Source organism: Micromys minutus (genome assembly GCF_963924665.1).
Source record: "Micromys minutus genome assembly, chromosome: 4".
Taxonomy (NCBI): domain Eukaryota; kingdom Metazoa; phylum Chordata; class Mammalia; order Rodentia; family Muridae; genus Micromys; species Micromys minutus.
This window is the reverse complement of record NC_137973.1, coordinates 51,767,401-51,794,260: the sequence shown is the minus strand read 5'-3', so window position 1 is coordinate 51,794,260 and position 26,860 is coordinate 51,767,401. Positions and strand designations below refer to the sequence as shown.

At 34.8% G+C, this 26,860-nt stretch overlaps 1 protein-coding gene across 1 annotated transcript in view; it reads right to left on the bottom strand.

Moving 5' to 3' along the window:
* DPYD (dihydropyrimidine dehydrogenase) overlaps positions 1–26,860 on the bottom strand; it is an 878,881-nt gene that overhangs the window by 649,781 nt on the left and 202,240 nt on the right. The window contains exons 5-6 of the mRNA XM_080916202.1: positions 23,010–23,171; positions 8,353–8,549 (exon numbers count right to left, since the gene is read on the bottom strand). Of these exons, the coding sequence (XP_080772328.1) occupies positions 8,353–8,549; positions 23,010–23,171 (359 nt within the window). The remainder of the gene's footprint in view (positions 1–8,352; positions 8,550–23,009; positions 23,172–26,860) is intronic.

The following is a 26,860-nucleotide window of genomic DNA, read 5'->3' as shown; positions in this document are numbered from 1 at the left end:
TGTTCATTACTTTTTAAGAACACTAACTGTCATTCCTCGCAACCAGCCAGGCAGCACACACAAGCTGGACTGCCTGGTGTGTCCTCAGAGAGAGAAAAGGCACCCATCCCTGAGAGACTTGAAGCCCCAGGGAGTGAAGGGGTCTGGTTGAGACTGGGCAGTGGGGACATCCTCTTGGAGACTTTGAGAGGGGTGGGGGTACGATGAGATGAGGAGGTATGGGAGGGCAGGGCAAACAGGGAGAATGGGGTAACAACTAGATTGAAAAACTTAAATTAAAAAAAAAAAAAAAAGAATCCACTGAAGAGATAATAACCATTACTGAACATGTAGTAAATATTTTCTCCACCTTTGTAGGTTATCTTTTGAAATAGCTGGTTGTCTCATTTGCTCTGTATAAACATTTTAACTGCATATTTTTTGAATGTTGGTTTCTGTGTCTTTGCTTTAGAGTCCTATTCATGAAGCAAAGACCAGGCAAATGTACTGAAAATGTTCTATGTTTCAGAAGTTTCATACTTTTGCCATTTATCTTTAATCCCAATCAATTTTAAGGACTAGAAACTTACTTTTATTCCCTTGCATGAGTATACCTAATATTTCCAGTACTATGTATCAAAGGTACAACCCTTTCTACATTATGGCACGATCATATTGTTTTCTTGATGTCCTTCAAAAAATACTAGCTGCCTGAAATTTTGTGATTTTATTTCTGAGTTACAAAATCCTGAGCCTTTGTCTGAGCCCATGCATTGGTTCCGAGTTGTGTTTTAAGGTGTGTCAAGGCTAATCTTTTAACTCAGGATTGTTTGGTCTATTCAGGTTCCTCTGTGCTTCATATAAATTTTAGAATACATTTCTATTTTTTGAACTCTAGATGAATTTTATAGGGATGATATTGTATTCTTTCAGTAGCATGAACATCTTTATGATATTCTACCAATTCATGAATGCAGAATGTCTTTATTTTATCCTGTTCTTTGCAGTAACTTTTATCAATAGTTTATGATTTTACTTCTAGAGTTCTTTTATTTATATACAGTTCTATGATTTATATGTATTTCTGTAGCTCTTATAATTGGACTGTAATTTTCTGTGTATTTTAGATATTTTCTTGTTAGTCTACAGAAAATTTACTGCTTTTTCATGTGTTTATTTTGTTCTCTTAAACTTCACTGAATTTGTTAATTAGGTCTCACAGTTAGATGGAACAATAAGACAAGAGAAGGGAATTAAAAAAGAAAAATACAAGAATACACTTGGGTAAAGTAGTCAAAGTAAACCTGTTTGCAGATGCTAGGACTATACACAAAAGACCCCTATGAGCTCAGGTTAAGGTTCTAAGTGGGGATGAGAGATAGGAAGAGAACAACAGATGGATGATCCTCATATGAGCAATTAGATTGAGTAATTTATTGACCATCTTTATATGCAATGTTTCTAGAGACATTTTTATTATATCTCAGTGCAGTTTCAATGGTAAGTTAAAATTCACCTCATGTAAGGTATTTAGATGTTCTACATTGATGGTAAGAAAGTTATAACTAAAAAATTAATATTAAAAAATGGCAGAAAGTACATCAGGTCTTTAGATTTTTTTTATTAAATAAGAAACCTTTAATTCATGTCCCTATTCCTGCCCTATTTATTGGCCTCTTCAACTTTTCTGACTCTTCATGATCCCATTCTTTATAAGCTATATATTTTGAAGAATTTAATGATTTACTCTAGATTATTTAATTTTTATATAGAATTCACTATTATGAATCCCCTGTCCCTGTCTTTGGTACTAGATGTGTATCTTTTACAATTAATGGTTTTGTTTTGGGTCCTATATTTATTAAAATGTTTCATTATTTTTATTTTTTCAAGAAAACAATACTGTTTTTTGTTCTTGTTGTTATTGTTTTGTTTTTTCTTATCTCTAGTCTATGTCAGTTTTGATTATCATTATATTCTTACTATTTTTGTCCCAATGCTAATTTTAGAATGAAATATTTTTTACATTATTTATTTTCAGTTCTGTGGACAACAATGCCATATGAAATATTCATATATGTGTCTCTATTTGTATTTACATATAAGTATATATTGAACATGAATGTTTAATTTGTGCCAACTGATTTTGTGCAAAAGAGAACTTGAAGAATAAATTTCCAGAGTCAGTTGTGGAGAATATTCCCATTATTTTCTTCAGTAATGAGAAAAGATCACTCATGAGAACAATGTCAAAGCTCATTTTTCTGCAAGGAATCTATCAATGAGGTGTTATTTCACCAAAGTGCTCTGCACTTATTATTTGAGGACAAAAAGTATATTTAGTTTGCTGTCCGTATTCTCACTTCACCAACAGCATATAAGCCTCAGGAGAAAAACCAGTCAGCAATCATTTGGGAATTCCCTTGAGCCTGAATTAAGAGCACATCTTTAAGTGTTCTAAGACATATTGATACAATCAGGTAGGGTAGAAATGGTAAAATATCTATAAATAACTAGTCACAAGGGACGTCCTGAGATGAATTGGACTCATGGAACAATTACATGTAGAACACTAATAGAATCTAATTTATGAACCAGAAAAAAAATATCTTTAGCAAGATAAATAAGGAGGCCACTTGGCAGATACTCCAAGGCACCGTGCACAATGGACATTGTAAATGGACATACAGAAGGACTTTAGAAAAATTCACTAGACACAACCCCAGGACACACTTGATTTCCACATTTTGTTGATGGATTGCAAACTGAGATGAAGGAGCCACAGAGGTACTGCAAAGCTTAGTAAAGGAAATGCCAACCAGAAAAAAGAACAACCAAACAAACAAAAAAGCAAACACAAACAAAGAACAACAAAAACCCCTCTGAGGTTCTGTTGCACAAACAACAGAATGGTTAAGATTATAAACTCAAGGGATAGCACACGCTGGTGAGAATATGGAGCAAAAGCACTTCTCCATTTCTGTTGGGGATGCAAATTTGTACAAGCACTTTGTAAATCTGTCATTTTCTCAGAAAACTACTGATCGTCCTATCTCAAGAACCAGCTATAAGTTTTGGAAGATATAGGATTTTAAATGCCTACACAGATCTATTAGGAACTAAGAAATGAATGGCATACACCCTGGTGCTGGAAGAATGACTTAGAAGGAGAGAAGATAAGTTAGATATAAATGGTTATTACCCAAGTTTCTTCTACTTAGAAAAATATTTTCCGTTTCCTTTTGTTTTCTTTAAACAATTTGAACTATCAAAAAAATATATATTTGTTTGTGGTGACCATGAATTCTTCACTAAGGGTGACAGAAAGATGAAAAAATTGCCTTTCTTATATGTGTATGCTTCTTATGCATAACATAATGCATCAATAACAACTATTTTCATATCATTTTATAGCATGCATCTCATGTCAAAACATTGCTTCAGTTCAAGACTAAGTAAGTATCAGCCCTTAAATTTGCATTGTATTACACACTGTAAAATAGTTTTTACTATTGCATTTACTTCACCTACAAATTTTTACATTGCCAATCAACCTGGAATAATGCACACGTGTATATATGTAACAGAGCAGTAATGTTTGAAAGAACTTTTTGAAGCTCAAAAAGAAGGAAAACCAGAATGTGAATGCCTCAGTCCTTCTTAGAAGGGAGAAAAAAAAAAACTGGAGAGAAAATACAAGGTCAACGTCAAATAGAGGAGCAGGGACTGAAGAAAAGATCTACAGAGACTGCCTCACCTGGAGAACCACCCCATATGCAGCCACCAATCCCAATCACTATTGCTGATGCCAAGAAGTGTTTACTGACAGGAACCAGATATGGTTGTCTCCTCAGAGGCTCTCCCAGAGTCATACAGATACAGATGAGGATGCCGGTAGCTAAACAGCAGATTGAACACGAAAACCCCAAATGTAAGAGCTAGAGAAAAGACTGAAGGAGCTGAAAGGTTTGCAACCCCATGGGAAGAACAACATCATCAGCCAAGCCAAGGCACTTAGGTGGAGAGTGTGATTGGGAAAGGGAGCACCTTCATGGAAGCAAGTTGAGGAAGAGGAGAGAGGGGAGTGGGAGGGGCAGGGTATAACATTTAAAATGTAAAGACAGAGACTATCCAATAAAATTGAAATAAAAAATGAAACGTTTTAAACAGTAAAACAAAGACCAGGGTTTCTATGAGTGTGCTACCTAATGAAACAACATATACATACTTACTATTTTAAATAAAATTTAGAAATCAACACATATGTGTGTAAACTTAATAAAACCTTGCATGATTAATTTTATATGTTTAGATATAGTCTCTTATGTACTGAGATGACCTTGAACTAAGTGTGCAGCTGAAAATGACTTTGGATTCTTAATATTCTTGTATCTTTCTGACAATTGCCAGGGTCACTGGAGTGTACTGTCATGTCTAGCCACAGTTCTTTTAAACTTTGACATAGTCTAAAATATTTAAATTAATTTTTTCTAATTAAAAAAGATTTATCTAAAAACAAATGCAAAATATCTGGTAATTTAATTAAAACAATTGATTATTTTGGATACAACAGGGATCCAATTCTAGATATATTTTCCTGGATTTTGTGATTTATTTAAAAGTAGTTTTGTACTAAATTTTTTAAGATATAAAAAATTGTGTAAATGTAAGAGAAGTGAGAATACAGAAGTAAGTATGAAATGAAGCTAATGCCCTTCTGATTAGAATATTTACATTGATATTGCAGGAGACCAAGAGAAACCTGTAAAGGAGAAAATAAATTCACACGGAGGATTTGGGGTTGTCATTCTTAGCAGCTGTGCACTGTTTGTCTTAGGCTTCTCACAGTGATACTGAGTTCCTCCACCACACATTCACATAAGGAAGAGCTCTGTACTGAGCATTGTGCTTAGGAATCAGGAAGACACAAAGAGAAGAGAAGAGAAGAGAAGAGAAGAGAAGAGAAGAGAAGAGAAGAGAAGAGAAGAGAAGAGAAGAGAAGAAAACAAGATTTCAAAACAACAGGAGGGAAAGAGACATATTTAATCGTGAATTTCAAGAAGTCTTACCCAGTAAAAATGTTCAAATATATAAAAACAAACATTTAGTGCTAATTTATATAAATTGCTCCACATTCGGGTAGCAACTAAATACAGAGATGCTAAGAACCACAATCATATCCTAAAATTGGCAACCCATAATAATTCAGACAAGGCTGCTTTCATTTTCAGCTTCTTGTGAAAATGCAATTAAGGGGCAAAAAGATTTTTCCTCATCTACCAGGGTACACAACAATTATGTTCACACTTTTAAAATTAACTCACATATTCGCTGATGTGTATAATTGAAAAAAAAAAAAAAAAAGAAGCTACAATGTTTAGACATATGTTGTTATACATAATGCTTTTCCTGTTTAATAAAGCTGGGGTGGCACTGCACTAAGATAGCCTGCCTCCTCACAGCAAAATTAAATATACAGAAATTGATAAACTTTTAAAATGAGGACTCCTCAGTACTGATAGTTAACATGTAACATAATTACCTCTAGACAATCTCCATGGTTTAAGGTTTTGATACTCCCTGCAGGGTTATCCTATTCTGTGAGACTTTTGTTTGGAGAGTCATGTAGTTTTGTTTAAATGGATCAAATAGCATGACAAAGTACCTGATCAACAGGAATATATAATTCATATACTACAGTTTATATCAAAGAGAGATTACTTTGATAATTTCCTACTATCTGGAGTTAGTGATAGACCATAGGGGAGCTGACAGAAGGACTGGAAGAGCAGAGTGGAGTTGTAACCCCAAAAGAAAAACAGTATCTGCTGGCCAGACCACTCAGTGTCCCCAGAAACTAGAACACCAACCAAAGAGGGTAAATAGAGGGGTTAATGTCTCCAGATACGTATTTTCCAGAGGGTGGCCTTTATAGACATTAATGGGAAAAGAGGCCCTGGGTTCTCTGGAGGTTCAATGCCCCAGTGTAGGGGGATACTAGAGCAGTGGGGCAAGAGAGGATGGATGGGTAGGGGAGCACACTCATAGAGACAAAAAAGGAGAGGAGAGAGGGCAGATGTGGTATGGGAGGGTTATGGAGAGAAGTGGAATATCAGTTGAAATGTAAACGAATGGAATGATTAATGATAATAAAAAAGAAAAATGATTTGATTAATTTAATTTCTTTTTTTAAACTTTATTTTAAAAAACAAAGATAAAAGAAAAAAATTTAAACATTTTGGCATAAATGTATACAAATACAATTGTGTCAGTGCTTGGCTTTTTTTTTTTTTTTTTTTTTTTTTTGCTTTTTTTAAGGTTTGATAGTCTGCATTAAGGATTTACTAGTTATAATGAGCAAAAAGTACATGTAAAACAAGATGTAACCTGGAATTAGTCAACGTTTTCTTGGTGTGTAAGGATTGAGCATGACGTTTCTTGTTTTGTTTTGTTTTCTTTTCTTTTCTTTTCTTTTTTTCTTGGACTTCACACAGTCTGTGAGTTATTTCTGGGGCAGTCTGAGCCTCTGGGGTTAGCATCCCACTATCAGTGACTGCATATTATGTCTGTTCTTTTGTAATTGGGTTATCTCACTCAGGATGATATTCTCTAGATGCAACCATTTTCTAAGAATTTGGTTAGGTCATTGTTTCTGATGGCTGAGTAGTACTCCATTGTGTAAATGTACCACAAATTTTGTATCCATTTATCTACTGAAGGACATCTGGGTTCTTTCCAGCTTCTGGATATTGTAAATAGAGCTGTTATGAACATTGTGGTACATGTATCTTTGTTGTATATTGGAGTGTCTCTGGGGTATATGCCCAGAAGTGGAATAGCTGGATCTTCAGGTAGTACTATGTCCAATTTTCTGAGGAATCGCCAGACTGATTTCCAGAGTGGTTGTATCAGTTTACAACTCCACCAACAGTGGAGAAGTGTTCCTTTTTCCCCACATCCTTGCCAGCATCTGCTGTTATCTGAGTTTTGGATCTTGGCCAATCTGACTGGTGTGAGGTGGAATCTCAGGGTTGTTTTAATTTGCATTTCCCTGATGCCTAAGGATGTGGAGCACTTCCTTAGATGTTTCTCAGCCATTCGATATTCCTCGATTGAGAACTTTTGTTTAACTCTGTACCCCATTTTTAATAGGGTTGTTTGATTCTCTGGTGTCTAGATTTTTGAGTTCTTTGTATACCTTGGATATTAGGCCTCTATCTGATGTGGGGTTGGTAAAGATCTTTTCCCACTCTGTTGGCAGCCATTTTGTTTTCTTGACAGTGTCTTTAGACTTACAGAAACTTTGCAATCTCATTAAGTCCCATTTGTCAATGGCAGGAGCCATTGGTGTTCTGTTCAGGAAAGTTTCTCCTGTGCCTATGAGTTCTAAGGTTTTCCCTACTTTCTCATCTAATAGCTTCAGTGTACCTGGTTTAATGTGGAGATCTTTGATCCACTTACACTTGAGCTTTGTACACTACTAAACCATTTGCTATTGATAGTTACAGGAAAAGGGAAAGCTGATGACTTCAGCTTCAAATGCACTGAGAAGAAAACTGAATTCCAATGAACAGTTCCAATCCCATAATCACAGATGGGCCTGGTTCAATTAAATTGTACCCAATATGAAAAAAAAAAAGCCATGAATTTGAAAAAGTGACAACTAGAGCTAAGGGGGGGGGGGGAAGCTGACAGGGAGAGAGATAAGAGACTGGAAAAGAATGAGTAAGTGTGCATTATAGACATTTATGAAACTATAAAATTATACGTATATGTAACATTATACTGACTGTGTATGCTATATCTAAGAATATATGCATATAATAACAATTTTAAAAGTCTAAGCAAGGGTGTACAAAAGGCTTTGGATAAAGAATAGGGAAGGAAAATTTACACAATTGTATTATACATCTCAAAAATAAAGGAAACAATTTTAAAATTCAAGAAAAACAAAACAAAAAAAAAAAAAAAAAAAAAGAAAAGAAAAAACAATGAACGCTCCAATCAGTTCTCTATAGAGTTTCCCATTCGTCCTGTTAATGTCCATGATGGTTAGATATATTTTCATCCTACAAAACATTTTCAGTGATGAAATAATTCCTACGTTTTATTTCTACTATCATAAACTTTCCATGAGAGCTGCAACTTCAGAAGAAGATAGAGAAAATGTTACATACATCTTTCTTAAATGCAACTTCAAAATTTCAAGTGAATAAAACCATTCCAATTTGAGACTGTTGGAAAATATAATGTAAGGTAGACCCTATCTGTAAGCTTACAGTGTCTCTATACCTATAAAATATCCATACCAAGGAACTCTTTTACCTCAGTATTTTTTGACATTTAAAACACAAAAATAAGTCTAGGCATTACCTTAAACCACCAACATATTCTTGTTTTTCAAATATGGTGATGTTGGAATAGCCCAAACGAGCCAAAAAGGTGGCACAACTTATACTTGCAGGACCGGCACCAAAAAGAGCAATTTTTGCTGAGTAGGCTTCTGGCATATGTTCCATAGGTGGCAGCAATGGGCTCCTGATCTGTGGGATGTTCATTGCTTTGAACACCTATGGAGAAATCAATTGGGATGATTAAATTTTTAAATTAAATTTTACATCCTCAAACACATTTTTAATGTTTCCACTCATAATTAGCACTTTAATTAGCAATGAGAATTGAATGTTCCACATAAATATGACAGGGTTGTATTTTGTTAAATGGAATATTAACTGTGACTGACTATTCTGAACTTCCGAAAGGTCCACTTCGAATACTGGGAGACCTTCTACGACACATTTCTGACTTAACATCCCTACTCCCAGCTCTCACTTGTGCTAGATGTTTCTCATTTGAGCCTTTACAGTATAGTTTGTACATGTCTAATATAACTTACTTCCAGTGGAGTTACTCCTGTGTTGGTTTTTCATATCAGTCAATGGAATGCTTTTTCCTTGAGATAGGAAGCACTTCATGTATAATAAAGCAAATTACCACAGAGCCACCAGTAGCCAACACTAACGTGGCACAGAGCAGCCAAGTTATTTATTAATCAAAGTTCTATATATCCACTTCTGACTATGTCAGAAAAGCTTTAGAGACATGGAAGAGCCATGAAAGCAAACAGCCAGGGCTCAGAGGTGCCAAGATGTATAGAGAAGCAATGGCTTTACGGTAATAGTCTAGAGATCAACCACCCATTCTCCAAACATGTCTATGCCTTTTTAGTAAAAGCAGGAAGGCCTGAGGCATGCAACTTTTGTGTCAAGCTGACCCTGTTATAGGACTACCTTATGGTACCAACCACTGAGACTAAATTCTGCCACTAAAAATATATGAGTTACTTTCCAATACCTCAGCATGAACATTAAGGTGCCTTAACAACAGAGACTGGGAATCCCTTTTTCTTAGTCTGAAGCAAATTTTTCTCATATTATTTTGGTATTTAAATCTAAATCCTTTATTATATTTTATCAGTAATGTCTGTTTTCTTTCCTAGAACAAAACCGTTAAAAACAGACACAATGATCCATATTTTCATTTCCATGATTCCTACACATAAATTGTATTTTTAGTTATGTCTTTGATAGACCATGTATTCCAATGTGAGGTATGCATGTACAATGGAGCACAACATGGGGAGACCTAAGAACAACTGAGATCCAATAACCCATTATCAGCATGCAAGATGTGGCAATCAAACCAGATTTTCAGACTTGTCTACAAGCAATTTAGTTGCATCTCAGCAACTACAATACTAAGTGATTCTATTTCTCTAATGAATTTTTAAATTGCTGCAATCTTATTTCTTATGCTTTGCTGTAATTTATCCTTTTACAAACCATGAATAGATTTTCTAGTGATTTGGTGAACTGTCTAAAGATCATAGATTGCACCTGACACAATAATAGTGGGAGACTTCAACACCCCACTCTCATCAATGGACAGATCATGGAAATAAAAACTAAACAGAGACACAGTAAAACTAACAGAAGTTATGAACCAGCCCTCCCTCCCTCCCTCACTCTCTCCCTCTCCCTCCTTCCTTCCCTCCCAAAATATATATCAAATATTTTTTCCTAAAAAAAAATAAGTTACCTTCTTCTCAGCACCTAATATTACCTTTCTCAAAATTGATCATATAATTGGCCACAATACAGGGATCAACAGATACAAAAATATTGAAATTATCTCAGGCATTCTAATAGATCACCAGAGATTAAGTCTGGTCTTCAATAACAGCAAAAACAACAGAAAGCCCACTTACACGTGGAAGCTGAACAACAATGCTCTACTCAATGATACCTTGATCAAGGAAGAAATAAAGAATGAAGATTTGAAGATTTTTAGAATTTAATAAAAAGGGAGACATAATTACCCAAACCCATAGACCAAATGAAAGCAGTGCTAAGAGAAAAACTCATACCTTTAAGTACCTCCAAAAGAAACTGGAGAGAAAAAACACTAGCAGATTTACAGCACACCTAAAATCTCAGGAACCAAAGGAAACAAATATACTCAAGAGGTGTTGACAGCAGAAAATAGTCATAATTACAGCTGAAATCAACCAAATAAAAACAAAAAGAACTATACAAGAATCAACAAAACCTGAAGTTGGTTCTTTGGGAAAATTAACATGAGAGATAAGCCCTTAGCAAGTTGAACCAGAGGGCAAAGTGATAGTATCCAAATTACCAAAATCAGACATGAAAATATAGACATAACAACAGAAACCTATGGAATTCAGAACATCATCAGATCCTACTAAAAAGTCTATATTAGACAAGACTGGAAAATCTGGCCAAAATGGACAAATTTCTAGACAGATACCGGGCAGCAAAGTTAAATGAGGATTAGATAAACCACTTAAACAGTAACGTAACTCCTAAGGAAATAGAAGCAGTCATTAAAATTCTCCCAAACAAACAAAAAAAGAAAAACAGACAGACAGACAGACAGACAGGCAGGCAGGCAGACAGACAGACAGACAGACAGACAGACAGACAGAAAGAAAGAAAGAAAGAAAGAAAGAAAGAAAGAAAGAAAGAAAGAAAGAAAAAGAAAAGCCCAGAACCAGATGGATTTAGTGCAGAATTCTATCAGACCTTCAAAGAAGACCTAATACCAGTACATTTCAAACTATTCCACAAAATAGAAACAAAAGGAACACTACCAAATTACTTCTTTGATGCCACAATTACACTTATAGATGAACCACACACAATGAGAATTTCAGACCAGTTTCGCTTATGAATATCAATGTGAAAATACTCAATGAAATTCTCACAAAACTTATCCAAGAACACATCAAAACCTCTGACCTGTCTTTCCAGACCCTCTCCTATTATCTTATATATATTTATCTTTCCACTTTATTTCTTACTCATCTTGATGGATTGATTATTTTATGCAATATTAATGAAATGTAGTTAAAAGTCACTATGTCTTCCAAATTATTATTTTACACAATTTCCCAACATAAATGCATAAAATATACATTTAAAATGAATAGTGAAGAGATAAATTTGGTTTCATTTTGAAATTATATAAATGCATATTTGTTTCACACTCACTTGGGCACTTTAATTTTATGAATTAATAATTACAAAAATTAGTTTGCTTTTTAAAAATGAGACCTATAGACAGTAGCATTGCATTTTTAACAGGCTTAAATAAATTATAAATTATTTTAACATAGTTGGCTACTACCAAGTTTGTTGACAGTAGAATACTATGGTTTATTTTTTAAGAATATTTGCTGTCCAAAATTTATTATATGTGAAGCCAATGTGTGAAAATCACATAGAACCAGATTCATATAATATCTCCTATGTTGCAATCATTTAGACAAATAAAAGTGTTTAAGTCACTATGCATTTCCTCTATGGTCTCTGCCTACTGGTATGCAAATGGAGTAGCAGTTTCTTAATAGTATTTAATGTATATAAATTTTAGCCTAAGGATATTTTATTTCATTGTTAAGAATAAAAATTTGAATATCCTTTAAAAACTGTGACTTATAAATATTGAATCAAAATATGTTTGGGGGATCACTGTTAAAACTTATTACAGGCTGGAGGCTTCAGCAGATCAGAAGGAAAGGTGTGTATATGTTCCAAAATGTACATGATCAATTTCTGTTTTGTGCAACCAAAAGACCTGGCAATACAGTATTCACTTAACAAGCAGCACACGACCCTGACAACACACACAACATCTTTGTGTGATTTGTTCTGCTTTTTCTTTTTATTCTTTGTAACATTACATTACAGCAACTTTTCACTCTTAGGACAAGGTGCTAAAGTGGTCTAGTACTGTAGTAAGACTGCCTGGGGCAAACTTCCTTGTAGCATTTCATATGGTACATGGTATTGAAGAAATCCTTTAACATATTTCATTCTCTATTTATTTAATTTCAAATGGGGGTAATAAAATCACATAAGAGTACTATGAATGAATTAAATTACCATGTATGAATGTACTATGAATAAATTAGTATATTTAATGAATTAGTCTAGTGAACATAACAGTCTCAAAAGGAAACTGGTCAGACAACAAATAATGGTAACATTCTGGGATAGAGTATATTTGAACTCAAACTTCACAATATAGAGACAGCTACCCAGATACAATTATTCCAAGTCAAATTTATTAAAACAATAGGGTTTACATTAGCCTGAAAGAAAATGTCAAGTTATCACATATCAGAAATGAAGGGGTGCTACTGCTGTTCTAAATCCTTTCAGCATTTGGTTTTATTTGTATTCTGTAATTTGCCTTTTGGTACTATATAATCTAAAAATATATTAAAAATTAAAGTATTAAAATCTAATTCACAATGTCAGAAAATAGAGCTTGAGGGATGGGGTTAGGTAATAAGTGTTTTAGGAGGTTAAGGTTATTAGCACTTTGATGAACTGGACAAATCTTTTAATTAATTAATTAATTAATTAATTAATTAATTAATTAATAATACCACCTTCCACAAGGAAAGACACAAAGGAAAAGCAGGCTCTCATCAGAAGTCAAATGCATACTTTGACATATGACTTTCCAGGACCTAACACTGGAAAATCTATTGTTCTCAGCCTAACTAGTTGAAGGTACTGAGTAGACTAAGGTGCCAGGTCAATAAATGTGCTGGTATGATGTTGCATTCTTCTTCATATCCCTGATGGTGTATAATGAGAAGATCTTTTCTCCTCTTATGTGCCCAGCAGAATATCTCTTAAGGAGATCTGTGGCAAGAACTTTGGTCAAATTTGCATTTGTACTGGGAATTTTAAGGAATTACAATATATTTTGGATTAACATCTCTTTATCAGACATGTTTACTATGTTGCAGTATTCCTTTATATTTTCAAATTCTTGCCAAACGAATATTTTTAAAGCTGACAAATTTCAACTTCTCGATAATTTCTTTCTTAGATTCCATCTTTGATATTTGATATTTAATAATCTTGTATTATCCAGCCAAACCACAATCATTTATTAAATCCATAAGCTTTTCTTCATTTATTTAAGCCTTCTTTAGTATTTCTGATTAAGGTTTTTTTTCCATTAATTAATTTATTCACTTTACATCTTAATCGCTGTTCCTCCCTCACACACATGAGCTAGTACCTCACCATATCTCTCCTCCCCTTTTTCTGTGAGAGGTCGGGGCCCCTACAGGATATCTCCAACCTAGTATATCAGGTCTCTGCTGGGTTAGGCACATAATCTCTCATTGAGGGCAGACAAATCAGCCCAGTTAGGGGAACATACTCCACAGACAGGCAAAAATTTTAAGATCAGCCCAAATTCCAGTTACGGGGGGACCCACATGAGGACCTCACTGTAAATTTGCTACATATGTTCAGGGAGGCCTAAGTCCAGCCAATATATGCTCTTTACTTGGTGGTTCACACACTAAAGAGCCTCAAGGGTTCAGGTTAGTTGACTATGTTGGTTTTCTTGTGAAGTTTCTATCTCCTTAAGGGTCCACAACCTTTCCTCTTGATCTTCCATAAGAGTCCCCAAACTCTGTCTATTGTTTGGCTGCAGGTCTCTGCATCTGTTGCAGTCAGCTACTGAGTAGAAATTTACACAGGATAGACGTGCTTTCAGATAAAGAGGTTTTCTGCATAAATAGTCACAATGTCTATGGACATCTTCCATTACTCCTAACCTAAATTTCTTTGTCTTGTCCTATTGCATAGATTTTACGTAGCTCTAAATCTATTTCTACATCAGTGTAGCACTTGGATTACTTTATTATTATTTCACTTTTCAATTAGCATTACTTATCAAATATTCTTCAATCTTATATTAGTAATCCTTCATTTGCTGTGACAAAAAAAAAACTAACAGGAAATAGCTGAGGAACAGATGGTTTGTTCTGGTACATGGTTTCAGAGATTGAAATTCAGAAGCTCTTGACTCTCTTCATTCACTATCCATGCCTAGTAAAAGAAAACATCCTGGAAGGTAGGATGTGGTGGAAAACTGTGGTTCAACACATGAAGAAAAAGAGCTACCCAACAGAAGGGTCTCAGGGGAAGATTCACCTTATAAGCGACATCTTTATTCAACTGAGTTTACCTGCTCCCAGCCGTTCATCTATAAACTCATTAATTCAACTCATTGATGGGTTGTATCCTATAATAATCAAACTACGTACCAATATTGCCACAAGATAGTATAAGGCTATCAACAAATATAGCATCTGTGTTGGTCAGGCTCTGGCAGATTCTCTTAGGAGAGAGCTATACTAGGCTCCTGTCAGCAAGCATTTCTTGGCATCAGCAATAGTGACTGGGTTTGGTGTCTGTATATGGGATGGATCCTCAGGTGGGGCAGTCACTAGATGGTCTTTCCTTTGGTTTCTGCTTCACTCTTTGTCCCTGTATTTTCTTTAGATAGGTGAAATTCTTGGTTAAAAGTTTGGAGTTTGGTAGGTGGCTCCATTCCTCAAGTATGGCCTGTGCCTAACCTCTGGATATGATATTTACAGGTTATGCCTCTGCTTTGTTGGTCACTTCAGCTAAAGCCATCCCTGTTGGTTTCTGGGAGACTCTTGCTCTCCTGGTAAATGAGACTTTCCAGTAGCTACGTCAGTTCCTCACCCCTAGTTGCTACACACCTCGGTTATATTGCCTGACACTCTGAACATCTTCTGCATCTCCTCCCACACCTAATGATGCCTCTTTATTCCTTTTTTCCAACCCCCTTCCTCCCAAGTCTCTCCCACCATCTACCTCCCATAATTATTTTGTTCTCCCCTCTAAGTAGGACTGAAGCATTCTCATTTGGTTCATATGTTCTGTGAGATGTATGATGGGTGTTCCATTTTTCCCTATTATCCACTTATCAGTGAATGCATATCACCTGTGTTATTTTGTGACTGGGCTACCTCACTAAGTATATTTTCTAGTTCCATCCATTTGCCTGCAGATCCCATAAAGTCATTCTTTTTAATAGCTGAGTAGTACTCCTTTGTATAAATATACTACATATTCTGTATCCATTTTTTTTTTTTGTTCAGGGACATCTGTGTTGTTTCCAGCTTCTGGCTGTTATATATAAGGCTGCTGTGAACGTAGAGGAACATATGCTCTTGCCGTATGTTAGAACATATTGTGGGTATGTCTGGGTCCTCAGGTAGTACTATGTCCAATTTTCGGTGCTGCCAGACTGTTTTCCAACAATATCTACTAACCAGACTCCGCAGAGCAGCTAGGGACTAAGCCATCAACCAAAGAATACACATGGACGGACCCATGGCTCCAGCTGCATATGTAGCAGAGGAGTGCCTTATTTGGCATCAGTGGGAGGGGAGGTCCTTGGACCTCTAAAGGCTCAATACCTTAGAGGAGAAAGCTAGGGTGGTTAGGGAGAAATGGGTAGGTGGGTATGGGAGAACCCTCATAGAAGAAGGAGGGGGGGATGGAATAAAGGGTTTACAGAGTAAAAACCAGGAAGGGAGATAACATTTGAAATGTAAATAAATAAATAATCAATAAAAATTATTTACTAATTCTAACTTGAGATAAATCACATTGTTCTGTTTATTCTAAGAGATTACATAATGATAATACACACAAATGTTTAATAGATGCTAATTGTCCCTCAACTATTATATTTGTTCTTATTAGCCAAACAGTAGCAAAAGTAGACCACAGGGACATCCTAATAATGAAATAGTTTTAGAAATTTCAAGACAAAATGGTTGAAAGATGAACTCTAAATGTAGCACTCCAGAAGGCTTTATGTTTAATATCATGACAATATAGAATAGGAATAATTCTGGGAATTCTTGATGAAGTAATGATTCAATCACTGCTTGTATAAAATGATTATAGAAATAGCATGTGAATGTTTCTTTTGCTGGTTTTTAATTAATAAGATGGCAGAGTAGCTGCCGTTTTACATTTGAATAAAACAAGATGAAATTTGCCCTATTGACTATGTCCTTTCCCTTACAGAAGCTACTTAATTTCATAAAGAAGAGAGATATGTACAGATATTTTAAAGCATTTTGGCAATTCTTTTAGAGGTTTGGTAGTGTGCCTTGAAATCCCACTAGTTACCATAAGCATAAAGTACATATAGAACAGAACAGAACATGAAAACAGTCAGAGTTTTCTTGGTGTATATAGATTTAACATAATGATCCTTGAATACCAAAAATTGCCACAAGGCTATGTTCTTAGCTCTTTGATTATTTAAGGTCTAGGTGTACCACACTCTGAGAGGTTGCTATACACTTACTTTTTTTTTTCTTAAGGACTGAGGCTTTCACTATTTGGCCTTTGTTATTCTTGAGCTTCATATGGCCTGCGAGTTGTTTCTGGAGTATTCAGAGCTTTCTGGGGCTAGTATCCAATTATCAGTGACTGCATATTATTTCTGTTCTTTTGTGAGTGGGTCACCTCACTCAGAATGATATTCTCAAGATGCATCCACTTTCTTAGGAATTTCATAAAGTCATTGTTTCTGATAGCTGAATAGTACTCCATTGTGTAAATATAACATAACTTTTTAATTCATTAATCTACTGAAGGACATCTGGGATTTTTTTTTAGCTTCTGGCTATTATAAATAGAACTGCTATGAACATTGTGGTACATGTGTCTTTGTTGTATGTTGGAGCTTCTCTGAGATATATGTGGAATAACTGGGTTTTTAGATATGACTTTGTCCAATTTTCTACGGAACCACCAGACTGATTTCCAGAATGGTTGTACCAGCTTTCAACCTCAGCAACAGTGGAGAAGTGTTCCTCTTTCTCTGCATCCTCGCCAGAATATGCTGTCATCTGAGTTTTTGATCCTAGCAATTCTGACTGGTGTGAGATAGAATATCAGGGTTGTTTTGTTTGCATTTTTCTGATGACTAGGGATGTGAAGCACTTCCTCAAATGCTTCTCAGCCAAATGATATTCCTCAGTTGAGAATTTTTGTTTAGCTCTGTACCCCATTTTTTAATAGGATTGTTTGATTCTCTGGAGTCTATCTTCTTAAGTTCTTTGTATATATTGAATATTAGACCTCTATCAGATGTGGAGTAGGTAAAAAATCTTTTTCCAGGCTAAGGACACTGTCAAGAAAAACAAAAGGGCAATTAATGGTATTTCATATATTGAACCAACCTGGAATGAAGTCTGTTTGTAATGGTAAATGGTCATTTTGATGTGTTCTTAAATTCGGTTTGCAATAATTTTATTGAGTATTTTTGCATCGATATTTATAAGCTAATTTAGTCTGAAGTTCTCATTCCTTATTGGGTCTCTGTGTGGTTTAGGTATCAGGGTAATTGTGGTTTCGTAGAATGAATTAGGTAGTGTTCATTCTGTTTATATTTTATGAAGTAGTTTGAGGAGTGTTGATAAGCTGTTCTTTGAAGGACTTGGGAAATTCTACACTAAAGCCATATATCCCCGGGGTTTGATTTGGTTGAGAAGTTTTAATGACTTCTATTTCCTTAGGGGATATAGACCTCTTGAGATAGTTTACCTGTTTTTTATTGAACTTTGGTATGTGTATCTATCTAGAAAATCATCCATTTCATCTAGATTTTCCTGTTTTTTTTTGGGGGGGGGGGGAAGGAAGTATTGGTTTTGTAGTGAGATCTGATTATTCTTCAAAAACATTTCTCAGTCTCTCTTGTTATTACTCCCTCTTTATTTCTGGTTTAGTTTTAAATTTGGAATCTGTCTCTGTGTCCTTTAGTTAGTTTGCCTAAAGATTTATCTATCATGTTGATTTTCTCAAAGAACCAGCTTTGATTTTGTTGGTTCTTTATATTCTTCTATTTTTCTATTTGGTTGATTTCTGCCCTGAATTTGACTATTTCTTATCTTATTCAAAATTGACAATATCATCTGTCACAAAGCAAGCCTCAACAGATGCAAAAAGATTGAAATAATATGATGCATCCTATCAGATCACCACAGACTTAGGCTAGACTTCAATAACAACAAAAAGAACAGAAAGCCCACATAACCATGTAATCAAAGCACTCTCTACCCAAAGATAACTTAGTCATGAAGACATAAAGAAATTAGAGAATTTTTAGAATTTAACAAATGTAAAGGCACAAAATATCCAAACTTACAGGACACTGTAGATAGCTCTCTGTAAGTGGGTGAAGACATGTAAAAGACAAGATGAGAGCATGTTATAGGGCAGTAATAAGGGCAAGAGGGCTGAGAGTTTTTTAGAAGTGGGAGAAGGAAGGAAGGTGGAAAAAGAGAAGGACTACCCAGGTCAGTGTGGTTTTAAATAGCCACAAGTAGCTATGAATATCTTATAAAGGATGAATTATTACAGGACCATTTGTCTTATCAATGTGGGTAGTTTACATAAATATCAATTGGCTCTGATTTTTAATATGCAGAAGTTTTGTGGGGTGCGAATTTAATTATATAAATATGATTGATTTTACTGGGTTACTGGGAATTGTGACTAAAACTACAGGAGACAGAAGTCTGGGAATTTGAACAAAATGCCCAGCAAGAGATCCATGAGATGGGCCTTTTCTACATGGGACTAACCATGGAGGCAGCAAGACTGCTGGGGCAAGAGAGTAGCAGGCAATAGTGACATGGTAGCGTTTCTTGTCATTTATTATCTAACATAACAGTACACAATGAAAGCCATACTAAGAAGAAAATTCATAGCACTGTGTGCCCTCATAAAGAAACCCATGCAATATTATACTAATAGCAGCACACCCAGAAGCCCTAGAACAACAACAAAACAGTCTTAGCTTTAAATTAGATCCATAAACTGGTATACTTTATTGATTAGTTTGCAAAACTATACTACTAGTGTGCTAAAGTTTTACACACATGTTCTCAGCCACCTCCACCTCACACCTCAGGCTTTAAGGTGAAAATAATACTATAGGAAAACCAGAGGTTTGTCACCCTGCACTGCATAAGGCACATCCCTGTCATCTCTCCATCCCAAAGCTTCCTTACTGAAATTTTGTAGGAAATTTTTGTGTAATTTTTTAAGAGAAAATCTTATTTTCCCAAACTCCACAAAGGTTAGATTCTTCCTAATTATGGAATGACTCTTTTGTGCTTCATAGGAAATTCATTTAAAAAGCATACCTCTGAAATGAAAATGACTTGAACATATGTGTAGGTCTTACAGAGTCTTTCACTTATTTTAATGTAATTGCTACCACTGTCACAGAAGATGAAAGAGCTGTGATGGAATGACTGTACAGGTGACACTATTCTGATCCATCATGCTTTTTATGTGCCTTTTGCCCCTGGAACCACAAACCCTGCAGTGCTATAAAGCCTGCAGTCAACTAGCAATGTTATCTAAAGTAGATAAGAGATTGCAAATACTTGAAAAATTACAAAACTCTGTCCGGCCTTGACAGGTTAGCAGCTGTAGAAATTAGTTATTTTCAAGGAGGCTTCTACTAGGTATGCATAAAAAGGAGATACTATGTCTTTGGGTGTTTTCAGGACTTATTCACTCCTGTTTAACACTAAATTACAAAATTTCTTTAATATTGACTATTTCTGGTATGTTACTGTCTCGTGTCCAAAAGCCAAATATCTTGATGGCACACCTTACTAGTTATCAAGATTTTAAAGTTGGATACCACAATATGAATACATTGCCATAGGAGCCAATGAGTCTGGACGGTCTCCACATCTACTCTTTCTACTAATGTCAACAAATTACCTTCAAAGCAAGCAAAGCAAATCTTCCAAGGTGAGAGCATCAGTCTTAGAATGCCAGTAGTAGGTATAGCTCTCAGTCACTTCAGCATGAAATAGCAGTTTGTAGTCTTTGCTTCCATGAAGTGCTATTGTGTTTCTATACACCTATAGGTTACACAGTTTTGGGCTACTGTTGTTTTGAGACACATAATACACTAAACTTGTACTTAAACATTGTTTATACACAGGAATTTGTAAACTTCCCTGAAATTGATAACAACTGCAATAAATCAGGATTTCCAAGATATTTATTGAACCTATATTGTTAAAGAATTCTAAGATAAGTATGAGGCCATCTTCCTTCTATAGAATAAGAACCTCTTGTCTAACTTTCTCATCCTACCAGTGCCCACAGTTATCTTAAGTGATGTCAAGTCATCACAATACAGATAAAAAATAGTAGAGTTGAAGAGAAATGAGGACAAAGAACCACACAAAAGAAGCCACCTTCCTGTTCTTCCTGCAGGCTTAGATAGGTGTGATCCGTTATTTTTCTAAATTACACACCCATGTTCAAATAAAGAAGCAGAGCGTACAGACACAGTCAATAACAGCAGTCTAGAAAGTTGATATTTTAAAAAAATCATTTATAAATTACAGGAAAAACAATTCTGAAAAAAGTCCCCATTTTTCTATTTAGTTTGCTTTCCTAACCTTTGCTTAATTTGGTAGAGAGATATTGATTTGTATTTTTAAAAGGTCAAAATCAATCATTGTTTATCAATCAAAACATAAAATCATTTGCATCATGTTCCACGTTTTGTTAAATTTCATGTCAATAGTTTAGTCATTGAAAAAAAGAATAGTTTGCCCTTCTCATATATTTTACTAGTATTCACAGAGCTCATGCATTGGGAATTTCATAACTCAAAACATGGTTGTATCTAAGTAAACCTTATTTTTGCATAAGTAATACAGTACTTTATAAAACCAGTCAATGTGGAAACCATGAATGGTAACACGCTATGTGTAGTTCTCATCACAGTGTTTAATTTATTATTCAATTGTGAAACACAGTTATAAAAAGAGGATGAAATGAAATACAAAGACACTTCCTTTTTAAAATTTTATTCATTCAGTTGAGAAGAATTTATAGGCATGCCTTGTTCAAGCTCAATTCATTACTAAGTGGGGCTCACACAGATCCTGAAGCTATGTACACTTGGTTTTCATTCAATTTCTGATCATTTTTATAACAAGGAGGGCAATATGAAAACCCTTACAGATAAACACACTGTGAACTAATAGCTTATTAAAGTCATGTAAGAGTAAAGATTCATTAATATATTTGTTCATATTCTCTCTTTGAGTGTGCATGTCTATCTCTCCTTCTTTGTCTCTCCCTTCCTTTTCCTCATTCTCTCCCTCTTTCCACCTTTCTGCCTCCTTTTGTTCCTTTTTCTTTCTATCTCTCATTCTTCCCCTCTCTTCTATACATCTCTCTGTTCTGTCTCATTGTCACATTTGTATCCAGATCACTGACATTTTACTGCTATGAAATCATTTTTCTTTAGGAATGCAGTTTCAGCTCATGTACATACTATATGGGCTCTTCCTTTGCTGTGATGTGTTTGGTACAAGCTTACCCTGGCTAAATGACAAAGAAAAGGGCTTACCAAAGAAATATGGAGAGGAATCTGAGTGAGTCTTCATCATCAACTAAGGATTTTTGCATGTTGTAAAGATTACACCTTGTGCTGGTCAGGTAAGCCTAACACAGTTTTTAATTTGATAAGAAAAGAAATTAAATCCAAGAATTTATTGCATCAACTCACAACCTCAAATTGTTTCCATTTTCTTATTCCCAGGGGTCTTTCCACAGAATTAACCTGTCAGAAAGCAGGAAGGGAATAACACTGATTTATTACTAAAGGCAAAGAGTGACTTAAGCTTGAGGGGTATTATGGGAAAGGCTCTAAAGGGAAAGAGTACATTGTGTTTAAGTTGACAAAACCAGAGAGGTAAGTCATTAACTAAAAGTCCAGCATAGACAGGCATTTAATTTCATCTTCCAGCCAACTAGTCCCTCAAGATTATAAAAATCTTACTGTAACATCCCAATAAGCTGATCATTTAAATGATACATGAGAATTGACTTGCTAGTTCACTTCAAACAGGAGACCCCAGAGAGCGCAAAGATGTCCCAGAGAATCAGTCATTTACAAAGGATTTATATAAGAGAATGCCAGTACCAAAGTTTATGTGACAAATGACAAAGCACCACCTTTGATTTCATTAAATATTTTCCGTGCAAATAACAGGGTAGCTTTCCATCTATACACTCACGTAATCTAATTATCTTCTTAATGTTGTTAGAGAGTAGTATATTTTCAGCATTTATGAAAAATCCCCAATCCCTATCACTCAAAGAATAGTAGGAAGTAGTGCTGAAATGTATTTCTAGGCATAAAGATCAAAGCGAGTTCCAGGGGAAATTATCAGTTAAAGAATATAGCTTTTTTTTTTTCCTAATAGGGTCTCCATGCTATACTTCAATGTAAAGTTAATGAACAAATTCTATTTCTAGATCATCCAATTTAGATATTTTCGTTCTAAGTTATTTTAAAAACCTTCTGGGATTAAAACTAATTTGACATATGATTTTATAAACTTTCATTCTTATAGCCAAGTGTTGTATAATGATACTGATTTCAAACAACACATTTGTATCACCCACTCCCACCACACACCCTAATGGTGAGTATCAAAAAAACAAAAAAGCTAACCAAGGACATCAATTATTTTATGAGCTCTTGGCTCGCTAGTAGGAGTAAAAAATATAAGTGTATCTCTTGCTTACCTCAGTAGCAAACTGCTGCAGCCCACCAATATTAATTGGTCCCTCTTCAGCAGCATGCAAGTTGCATCCTCCAACGCAAAGGTCAGATGTTGGACAAACCATTCCACAAGTAAGACCAAGAGGATTATCAGAAAAAATCATCTTAGCTGCACCATAGTAGTTCTAGAGATAAAAAACAATTTATATTATGACACATTGTACCTTAAATGCCTAATTATGACATGGTATTCCTTTGGCTACGTGACCGCATCAAGCTTTTGAGATGAAAATCAGAAGAACATGCTCCAGTCATGTTCATCAACTGGCATGTGCATAATTACAAACAAGAATACCATACAGACAGGAGATTTTAAACATGTGTATTAATAAAATAGTAGTTGTTAAATTTCAGAAATTTATCATTTAAAAGAGTATAACTTAATGATGCATGATAGTTTAGCTTTCCCCTAAGTTCTTCTTTATGTTTTTACCCAAAGTGAATTTATAATGTTGGATGATCTTTATAAAGAAATAACAGCTTTTAAGACAATACTAACAAGAAAAATTATATTTGATAAACTTCCATATGGCTAAATTTAAAATAGTTAGTGCTCTACTCCTTGTCCCATCTGGCATGTTTCAAGACACTCAGTTGATCAATGCCTCTCAAATTCATCCTCTAACCAATGATGCAGATAGGCAATTATGACATGAACTTCTGGATGAGACCTGAAAAATTTCATTACCTCACCTATTTCCTAAGATTGAATGTCAATAAAATAGTTTACAATATTTTTATTGTCAATAATTTAATAGCCTAATTTGTTCACAAGAAAAATAAACCAAACTATGAACTAAAAGTAAAAAAACAAATAATTTAAAGGTTTGTATATCTGGACAATCAGAAAGAGACTAAGAAGACATAACACATGAATATAAAATGGTGTCTTGAAAGAAATTGGCAAAAGATAAAGGATATGGAGTAAAAATAAGGGAGATCAAATAAACTCAAGTTTTGTCTGTATGGGTTATTGTAAGTGCGCCTGCCCTACTTGCATACAAAGTGAAGAGGAGATTTATGTGCGGATAGAGGTTGTTGCTCATGGTGGCAGTGTCATTTGTGTGTGTGTGTGTGTGTGTGTGTGTGTGTGTGTGTGTGTGTTTGGGGTTCTTTATTTTCCCATTACACTGACAATCCTTGATTCATTCTGATCGTTTCTAACACCTCACTGTGAAAAGTAGACTAATCAAAGCCATTCCAAACCATTAACAGACAAAAGGAAAGAGTTGGTAGTTATGATGAAATGGTAAGTTAAAGAAACAGGTCACTGACAAGTTAAAGAGAACAAATGACTAAAATAATGTTGACAACATTTAAATAAAAGAGAAAATAGGCAAAATGATTAAAGTCACAATCACAGTACATAGATCTCCTTACTGTTAAAAATGTATCATTTTAGAACTAAGTAAGACAAGGAAAAATACCTATAATTTTAACAGTGATGGAAATGGCTTGAAATATTTGCCTCATTTTGCATGACTCCTCAGAACAATCAGTGTCTAATATGTAAAAGGGGTTAGTGGGTATATATTTTCTAGACATATAATAATAGTATATATAAAACTCAATTCATAACTAAGAAACACAAGCAGTAAAAGTAAGAAATTGGCTGATGAACATCAAATAGTATGTGGGCAGTTATGGCAAGATTTATTTTAAAGTGTACTACCTATTAACCTACGACATTACAAAATGTCACCTCAATGTGTTGATTTAAGTAGAACACATGTTTTATTTACTGATACTTACACACACACACACAAACACACACACACACAAACACACATATACACACACATACACACTTTTCTTTGTATATAGAAACTATACAGAACATTCTTTGTGATATTGACTGTATTTGAATTCTACTTAGTGCATATGCTGCATAGTTTCTTCATTTTGGTTTCTTCATCAGGAGATATCATTGAACTATAATGGACAATGTTTTCTCAGCTGTGACATTTGAAACTGAGTACCAAGAGAAAACGATAAATATTTTTGAAAAACAAAAAATTTGTGCTTCAAATGACACATCAAGAAAGTAAAGATATATAAAATGTTTGAAAATCTATGTAATATATTTGAATCTACAGTACATAAGCATGGTATTTCAATAGTGGGAGAAAATTATAATCAAATCAATTAAAATTGCTAAGATTAAATTTTCACTAAACTTTTCAGTAGGCATTGGATCGATGACTCAGTAATTTGGCTAGAGTACATATTATATGTCCTTAGAGACACCTGAAATTTGTGCTTGCTTCAGATAATGGAGAACCCTGGTTGCCAACATAAATGCTTAGAATTTTAGTTGATTTTTTTAAGGTTTTATTTTTTTGTTTGTGTTTCTTTGTTTTTGTGTTTTTGAAATAGGACTTCTCTAGATAGTCCTAGCTTTTCGGGAACTTTATATCTAGACCACAGAGGCTTCGAATCTACAGAGATCAAGAGGCATCTGCCTTTGAAATACAGAGATTAAAGATATCTTCTAATATCTTCCTCAATTTATTTCTTTAGTATCTGGAAATTTTTGTCATACAAATCTTTTACTTGCATGGCTAGAGTTACACCAGGATATTTTATATTATTTGTGGCTATTGTAAAAGGCGTTATCTCTCTAAATTCTTTCTTTGTCTGTTAATTGCTTATAAAAAGGTGGGCAACTAAATTTTTTAAAGTTTATTTTGTACCCAGCCACTTTGCTGAACTTGTTTATCAGATGTAAAAGTAGTGACATAGTAAAATGACTATTTTACCAAAATAATGCATATTAAATGCCATTTCCATCAAAACTACAACACAACTGTTTACATAACCTTAAAGAGCAACTTAATTTCATGTGGAAAAAACAAAAGACCCAGGATAGTTAGTCTTGAACAAAAAAGAACTTATGAGAGTATCATATCCCTGATCTCTAGTAATGACAGAACATATGGAGAAACCCATTTATCTCAAAATTTGTTCTTGTCCAAATAAAAAGCAGGGACAAAAAAAAAAAAAAGAAACAGAGACTGAGGAAAGGCCACCCAGAGACCACCTCACCTGGGGATTCATCACATCTCAGATACCAAACATTGACACTATTGTTTATGCCAAGAAGCAGTTGCTGACAGGAATCTGGTATAGCTGTCCCCTGAGAGGTTCTGCCAACATCTGAATAATACAGATGGATATAACCACAGCCAACAATCTAACTGAGCCTGGGGACCCCAATGGTAAAGGAGCTGAAGGAGATTGCAACCCCATAGGAAGAACAATAGAAACTAACAGGACCCTCCCCCCAGGGCTCCTGGACAATAAACCACCAATAAATTTGTTTACCTAGGTGGGTCTATGACTTCAGCTACATATGTGGGATACAATAGCCTTATCAGGCATCAGTGGCAGGGGAGGCCTTTGGCCCTATGGGGGCTTGATGTCCCAGTAGAGAGAGATGCTAGAGTAGTAAGAAGTGAGTTGGTAGGTGGGTAGAAAAACACCAGCTTAGAAACAAAGGGGAGGGGAATGCCATGCAGATTTGCAGATGAGGAGACTGGAAGAGAGGGACAACACTTGAAATGTGAGTAAATAAAATAACCAACAAAAAGAGATATTAAATAAAAATTCCCAAAGAAATCATATGATAATTCTGTGAAAAGAAATTGCATAACAGGATGTGTTAGGAAGATCTAGGAACAAGCCTAGAGAAAGAAAAGCATCATTGGGTATCATGAAATAAGAAAGGTGGTCTTGAAAATGGGTAGCAATCCAATTCATTCTATAAATCACAATTAAGCTCATACTTAAAACATACAAAAACCCAACAAAGAAA